At 31.8% G+C, this 8837-nt stretch overlaps 1 protein-coding gene across 1 annotated transcript; it reads right to left on the reverse strand.

Moving 5' to 3' along the window:
• Positions 1-379: 379 nt before the first annotated feature.
• On the reverse strand, positions 380-5327 carry LOC107789620 (mitochondrial outer membrane protein porin of 36 kDa). Its single transcript, XM_016611471.2, has 6 exons — positions 5167-5327; positions 5008-5075; positions 3552-3662; positions 1584-1670; positions 1296-1504; positions 380-930 (listed from the first exon to the last, which is right to left on the reverse strand). Exons 1-6 carry the CDS (start codon positions 5213-5215, stop codon positions 624-626), a joined length of 831 nt encoding a protein of 276 aa, XP_016466957.2. The 5' UTR covers positions 5216-5327; the 3' UTR covers positions 380-623.
• Between the last annotated feature and the right edge of the window lie 3510 nt (positions 5328-8837).

An 8837-nucleotide genomic window follows, 5' to 3' on the forward strand; every position in this document is an offset into this window, starting at 1 on the left:
ATTTTATACCTTCCTCTGTCTCGGTCTATTTCATTTCAACACTAATTTGTTCTTTATAGACAAATTAAGATTCATAAGATTGAAGTTCTCCGTAACTCTCACATCTATCCGTGGAAATACAGGTTTTCATGACACACTTTTGATACGATTATAAAGGAAAAAAGACATAAAAATGAGACATTTTAAGAAGGAAATTAGCACCATAAGATCAAGGTTTCCGCTGCTGAAGGATATCGGTATACACGGAACAACTTGCACGCACCTTAACTAGTCTACTGCTACAGGCAACAATAACCTGCATCAATAAATTTGCTCACCAAGACTCGGGCAGATAACTTACACAAGCTCACAATATAACAAGAAAGACAAATTAATCAAATAAACACAATTAACCTTTTGGATAGGTCAAAGCAGAAAATCATACTGGTTTGCACTTTGCACCACCAGCTAAAGATTATTCTTTACAGCCCAGAAAACGTATAGGATATCAGTAACACTCATAAGATCATTGTCCACCTAGTGAGAAGGATTATGTGCTAAAAAAATTCTACCTAATTTGTTGATTCGGGCTAAGACAAAAGAAACCAGCCGCATTTACTTTCCTGTATAAGGTAGTAACCAGCTCATTGTTTGAGCGCTACAGCCAATCCAACCTTGGCGCTCTTTTCAATTGCCCTGGTGTCCACTTCGCCAGAGATTGTAAAGAGGGATTTTGGACGCCACTCATGCTGAATGAGAGCACTTGCCTTACCATAGCTGTTAACCCGAGCCTTCACTGTGGTCAGTGGGTCCAAGGAATGATGTGTTCCGATGGTCATAGTGTTCTCGTTGCTTGAGAAGCTGTGAGTCAACTCTGCACCAACAGCTGTATTGGTCAACGGATTCACGGTGTGGTAGTAGGATGCAGTGAGCGTATCAGCCTTGTCATTCCTGATAATTGATTTCATCTTATCAGTCCAGAAACAATGATTGATTGACCATAATATGGCATTGGATAAGCACAGAGAGGAACAGTCAAGAGACATGTAAACCCCAAGTCATGATTTCGTAGAATTACATTACAGTAGTCATTTCTTTTCAAAAGAGCAACTCATCAGTGGATGAATTAGTCTTCCGCCTTAATAAAACAATATGAATCCAAAACCAGTGTTTTCCTTGTGGCACAAAACCAGAAAACTAACAGAAAAGTATAGCATTTTATGACAACCAACACAAAAGTAGGGCTAGAAGACAATTTAAATCAATGAGAAACCAAACATATTTAATGTCCAAAAAGAACCCACTTGAGTACTTACAATGCTAAGGACGCGATCAAATCGGAAGTGGTGAAACTCAAACCGGCATTGCATTTCGTGAAATTGCCTGACGAGGTATCAAATGAAAGATCAGTGCCCAATGCAATCTTATTGTTGCCGGCAACACCAGAGAAGTTGACTAAAGGACTTGCTGCAAGTCCAATGCTAGTACTGATTCCGGCATACTCATGCAAGTACTGGAGCTCTACCTGTAAGCAATATGATTCGTTTAGTAAGAAATAAAGAAATTCCGAAAAATATTCATGCGATGAAAGAAGAACCAAATACCTTTCCAGATTTCTGATCTGGAACAACAAAGCTGAAGATCGTCTTCAGTCCAGGTGCAGGTTCATCAACAGTAATGGTAGTGTAGACCTGTGTTATTAAAATCAAATTAATGGTCAAGAGCACTACAGTCCCAGCTCGAACGGAAATAAAGTCAAACTTAGCTTTAATACCCTAACAAGGAACAACCTCTGGAACTTCAAAAACCAAAAAAGAAGAAAGAGCACAAAAATCACTTTTTCCTTGGGGAAGGGGGGGTGTGGAGCAGCAAGCTAGATAACTAAAAACTCTTCTACTCAATTAAGCAATCATGATTTGACCTTGCTGTCAAACTCATTCGTTTTGATTATCAAATTTGCCATCATATATCTAGCCTTTTCGAATTTAAAATATACATAAAAATCAGTCTAAAAATAGATTAATCCACCATTACCAAAATGAACAGAGTGGGCATCCACAAAATAAAGTTCCATTACAGACATAAAATCCATGCATATTTTTTGCTAAAAGTCAATGATTTCTCGATCTTCTTATAGCTACAGAAAACAAAAATCTTTATCTTAATAAATCTAAAAGGTAAGTCCTTTTATTAAAGGATAATGCATGTAATAACTATATATCTGTTATATTCTTAAGCCTTGTCCTCCACTTTTGAGAGAGAGAGAGAGAGAGTCAGTCAGTCTCAAGTAGCTTATCCAATCACATCACACAGGAGCATCACTGTAACCAAGACTACTAAACATTATAAGCTAACATAGAAGACATGATTTGTTGATAGAATCAGAGAGTGCAGGAAGAGAATGGACAAAGTTCGAGCGGACGACATAACACAACACTGATGGATGGAACTTCTTCAACTGTCTGACGAAAGAGAAACGCACAGAAACTATGTATGATAGACATTGATACACCGGCTGTCATAACATTTCAACTTACAGCTATAATTGCTGGACAAAGCATTAGATATCTGTTGTAATTTAAAACCAGAATATGAAACAATCCCAATAAGGGGTCGTTTGGTAGGATGTATTAGATAAAATAATACATGCATTAGCTTTGTGTATTAATAATAACTTGTTTGGTACACTTTTTAAACCTATGCATTAGTTATGCAAGCATTAGTTATACACCTTATTTGGTATTATCCTATTCATAACTAATGCATAGGAAACCATGGTATTAACGATGCAATGGGTTTTAATGCATGTATTAGCTTAGTTAAAGACAAAATTGCCCCTCAAAATTTATGCTTGATTAAAATATGTTATTATACTAATGCAAGTTTGATGTAAAGTTTGATACTGAAATTTCTCCCGCTATTTATATTCATACTCCGCCAATTTATTCATTGTAAATTTATAAATCTGTACTTTACTACTACGTACTGGAATGCTCTTGTAATCAACTCATTTTCCTTTTATTTTTTTAATTCAAACTTTCTTTGCCTAATAATCCAAGAAAGTGGGAAATAAAATTATATCCCTAGTAGATAAATAAATACTTAGCATATTTTCTTTTTTATAAATAAATATTTAGTTCTATACTACAATATAGGTAGACAAATCAAATAATTTGTTTTAAACCTTTTTCATATAAAAACATTCCTCAACATATGTTTCTTTTAAAAAGATAAAGTGATGGACTGGTTATGAGGATATTTTTATAAACAAACAATTCTTTTAAAAATTGTGCAATGCTTAAATACATCAAACCAAACGATGGATAAGAAATATGTCGGCATAACTAATACCATCATTACTAATACACCCTATTCAACATTATTCTTATGCACCCTACCAAATGACCCCTAAGAGCAAAGAGAAATAAACTGTAAATTCCAAATTTCTTGAAGCATTAAATCATCCAATAACAGAAAAACAAATCTCCAAAAATTTTCCATTTTGTCATGATGTTTGAAACTCTAAAGAAAATGAAGAGGAAACAAACAAAAGAAATTGAAGCAAAACTTACATTCGAATTGGTGTCCACTTTTACATCAGTGGTGAAGTTTTTGTTCTTCAGCTGAGTGTTTACATCAGCTAAAAGGAACTCGCCTTTCTTCACACCAGATGAAGTAATGGCCTGAAAAGTGAGACAGAACAGCAATACATTTACTTACAGACCCACTGGAGCAGTATCAAGAAACAGTAATCCATTGTTAAACAAAGCAATGCAACCAATATACGCATCAGGCAACAGCAAAGAAACTATTCTAAGATATGCATAATGCAGTTTGAGATTATAAGGAGAAAATAACTCCTACAAAATAAAGATGATTACCATCATCCCTAACTTTCAGCTACAAGGATTTCACTTCAGATTATTTAATGTTAATATGACGACAGAACAAGGCATTAAAAACTTCCAAATCATGTTACTCTGCAAGAAAAATAATATTAAACATAAAGGAATGCACATGATAACCAGAATTGCAGTTTTACAATTAACTTCGGAAACCAAGCTGCATGCAGCCAAAGAAAGAGAAAGTTCTAAAGTTCTTTTCAATTTGAGAAAGAGGAACAGTAGACAGTAATACAAATATGCAATTAAATAAGAACCCATTTCTTCTTTCCAAATGAGTAGTGCTTATTTCCTCATTAACCGCCATATTGCCCAAACTCTTGGCTACATAACTGGTTACCTTTTTTTCTCTGTCCTCAACTTCTTCTTAGTTTTATTACCAAACAAAAAAAATGAGGAAAAAATTACTTTTTGCACCTAAGCGTGTGACCTGGTGGTTGATGAAGCTCAAATCAACCATATGGAGACCAGAGTACTAAGGCAAAAAAGGTGAGTGATTTCTTCTCGTATGTCTATGTCTTAGTGCACAATGTCACCTGGTACTTATGGTGGTGGGAGATAGCAGGTACCCCGATGGACTAGCCGAAATGTGCGCAAGTTGGCCTAGTCACCACTATTATCAAAAGAAAAAGAAGAATTTCCCACTTTCCATTATCTAGCAAGGAGGCTCACTCACAAGATTCACTTCTCAACCCACAATATAATCTTAGTTGGTCTGCTTGCGCGCACCATGGCTAGGTATCTACTACCTCCTATCAGCCTAAGTACCAACTAACTTTATCCGTCAAAGCTTAGTCAAATAAAAACAAATCACCTAGCTTTATTTGATGTTGTAATTTGAACCATGGTCACCCATAATTTTTACCCACTTCATTAACCGCTAAGCCACACCTTGGGTTAAATCTCACAATAATCTTCACCAGATTTTCCACGGCATATTAAGCAGGAAAAAAAATCAAACAGTAGATTTCCATCTAAACTGAATAGCGAAATTCCAATAATTAAAAAATGCAACTTAAGGAACAAAATAAAATAACAAAAATCAAGAATACTGGCCCACAACTATGAACCCAAATGCAAAAATACAACAAAAAACATGTAAAGCTGTAGAAAAAGATATACTAACCACTCCGTTTGAAGTGTAAGTAGTAACGGTAAACTTATGGTCACTGACATAATCCCTGTATAAAAGATCTATATAACACAAACAAATGAACATATTAATACATTTCAATCCAATTTTACAATACCCATTATTAAAAAAATTAAGGGATGGAAAACTGACCTCTGGCTTTCTTGCCGATGTCGGAATAAAGACCTGGACCCTTCACCATTTTTTCTGCTTATGAGTTCTAGCAACGAAAGAGAGAAACTTGTAGAGAAAATAAAAATGCGTGGGGGAAAATGGTGTTCTTTGTTTTTATAAGCTCTTTTAATTGAATCGTGTTTATCAAGTTGTTTTTCTGTCGGGGAAATTATTTTATACGAACCGAATTAGCCTTAGTTTATTAGTTGGGTTTTCTACACCGTCGGATCTCAATTCTCTTCATCGTGTGAGTGGTACAATCTTGTAGACCGTTGACTCTCTCGGGTAATACTCTTTTTTCTCTTTATTTTTTATTTTTTTTTTACTTTGAAGTATTCATTATTTTCTAAAAAGTGTTTCCTAAAAATGTCTGTCTTGCTTTATTCTTGATAAGGTGGTTTTAGTTTGATAGATAAATATCAAATTAAAATTACATTTCGAAAATTTTAAGTTATAAAAGGAATAGAAATAAAAGTATACTAAATATGACAAGAAATAGAAAAAATAATATTAATTAGAATTATGGGAGTAATTCTGGACTTGACAACAAGAGGCGATTTATCAAATTCTTTAATATTATTTCTACACATTTGAATAAAAAGTATTTATTTAGTCCGTGTGATATATTTAATATAAATTCTGTAAATTTATTCAGGCTTTATCATATATATTTTTTTTCTTTATAAAAAATACAAGATTACATGATATAAGGCGGAGAATTGAACTCTCACCAATAAAATAAAAATTAAGGCAGCCAACCAACTTATTTTTTCTTCTATGTCTGTTACCAACTTAAATGAGAATGCAGACATTATTTTCTTCTTATTTTTTCCTTTCTTTTTTCTTTTACTTTCTCCTCTGTCTCTCTCTTAAAGGAAAGGTCAAGGTAGATCCTTGAATAATGGAGGAGAAGACACGGGATAGGAACTACAAATTGAAGAGGAGAATGAGGTGACTTATTGTGAAACTGAAACCTTTTTGTGTACATAATTGTAATGACAAAAGTATGTAGTAAATTAAATCATTATAATTTCACATTTCGAGCATGTTTGGTCAAATGTCAAAAACGACTTATTTTGAAAAGTAAATTATGTCATTAGTACTTTTCAGAAATGTACTTTTGAAGAATAATAGTTAGTGTTTGGCCAATTTATTTGAAATGTACTTTTTGCACTATTTGATAAGTATATTGTATTTGGCCAATTTTTCTACTTTTGAGCGTCAAATTATAAAAAAGGATAATATCAAGGTTCAGTCTATAATTATTTAAAAAAGAAAAATATATTTAAATATTTATTATAAAAGAATTTAAATTATTTTTATTTAATTAAAATATAAAATATATATATATATATATATATATATATATATATATATATATATATATATATATATATATATATATATATATATTAGCAATATTGAGAATCTGGTATAATTACTTATTGTTACATGATTTAAAATTTTAAATTATCAAAATACATAATTCAATATAAATAAAAAATTTACTCCATAAATCACTATTTACCAAAATATTACCATGAAATAATAAACGAAGTAATTTCTCATACATTATAACATTTCTCAATAATTTCATCTTTAATTATATGACTCAAAGCCTCCATAATAGTAGAACATTTGCCTCGAATTTTTAAAGGAATTCGTAGGAAATAAAAATAGAAGAAAATAATGATAAAAACAAAAAAGGAAAGGGACAAGCTTAAACTAATGAGATATAATTTTAAAAATATAAATAGGAAAATACACACAATTGAAGAAATAAGAATCTCTCATCTCTTTCTCTCTATATCTCTTAGCTAGTTTTTCCTTGTTCTATATTGTTACTTTGAGCTATATTTCATAACACGTTATCAGCACGAATTCTCTAACCTCAAGGTTGAATTCCACTTCTGGTAAGGTATATCTCGATGACCTATTGTCAAAATTATCCAGATTTTATTCAGAAAGGTATGTAGTATTACAGGCACGTCTTTCTGCTACAACAACAAGTCTAAGATTTAAACGAGATAAGTTTGTACCACTATTTAGAATAAGCAATTGTGTGATTATTAGAAAATTAGTATATATGTGGCTGCTAAGGATGTCACCTTGTTAAATTTTCATGAACTAAATAATAGGTGGCATGCAGTATACTAAATAATCTACAAAATTAAAATTATACTTTATTATGTATGCTTGGTATAATGATTATATATTAGTTTACTGTCAAATATAATATAATATAATAATAATAATAATATTCGTAACTATTTTATTTTGATAAGATAAAATATTAGTACAAGAAGTATGTACTACACCAAATTTTTCATTGATGATAGTTCTTATCAAATTAACATGTCGAATCATTTCTATATGGAAAGCATATAGTAGTAGATAGTAGAGAGAGATTTGTCCACTATTTTTTTGATTCCCTGATTGACTTAAAGGTTCTGCTATATACTTTTAATTTTCTAGAGAGCATAATACTTAGTTTCTACAAAAGTGCATGGTAACTAGTAGTAGTATTATTCTGTTTGATACATAATTTTTTCTTAATGTTCTGGTCATATCACTTTCATCTTGAAGTAAGCTTATTGCAGTAAAGACCACATGTGAATTTTCAATATTATTTTATATTTTCATATATCTATTTGACACTAATTACTTAACTGATTTGAGTAAACGAAAGTCTATTGTTGAGAATTATATCCAAATGACATTGTGAAGAGTTTAACTCAAGAGGTAAGCATTTTCTTCGCATTTGAAATTGTTTTTGTCCTTTGCTATTAATGATATCAACTTCAATAAGTTCAAGTCGCAATGCACCACGAGGGTAAGACATAGGATCAAGTTTTGATGCTCCATGATGATAAGAGTTGGGTTTGAGTCCTAATTCATTATGGCCTAACATGCCTTTATATTGGTAAGATATTGGGTTTGAGTCCCACTATACCATATTGATGATATAATGATGACTAAATAAAAATAATATATTTTTCATGAAAAAACATGAATATTGCCCCACCTAATTTGCTCCATTCTTGAAGTGAATGTGGTAGCGGCGCATAATAAGTCTAAATGAAGACAAGTGGTTGAATAATGAACGTGGGCGTTTCAAAGATCAAAATAATAATAATCATCACTATGATTATAAAAGGAGAACAATAAGGGTTCTCAAAATAGTCCTTCAAAATGTGAAGGCAATGTTTACTGTCAAATTGATATGAAAAATAATAAAGCACGCCGCTGATTATGATCCATTCCTTGAAGAGAATATGACTTGTGATAAGCATTGAGAATGCGGATCCATTCTTAAAGATGAATGTTACAATATATGATAAAAGTAATGAATAAAGACATGCAATGCATGATTAGATGAATACCACACAACTCATCTCTAAGGGAGGTTTGAGTGAAATAAAGAGAATAAATATTATTGTGTGGTTACATGAATATGTCATTGGTTGTTGCGTACATGTGATACACAAAAAGATATTTTGGTGTGCCTTATAAAAGGTTATTAAAGACAAAATTAAAGCAAGAAATGATTTTGCTTATGATGATTTAGACAATGATAATTTATTATGATATAATTTTCTCCGTGAAGGAGATATTTACCATATGAATGGTGTGACAAAAGATCTTGTAGC

The sequence above is a fragment of the Nicotiana tabacum genome, chromosome 24 (genome assembly GCF_000715075.1).
Source record: "Nicotiana tabacum cultivar K326 chromosome 24, ASM71507v2, whole genome shotgun sequence".
NCBI classification, from domain to species: domain Eukaryota; kingdom Viridiplantae; phylum Streptophyta; class Magnoliopsida; order Solanales; family Solanaceae; genus Nicotiana; species Nicotiana tabacum.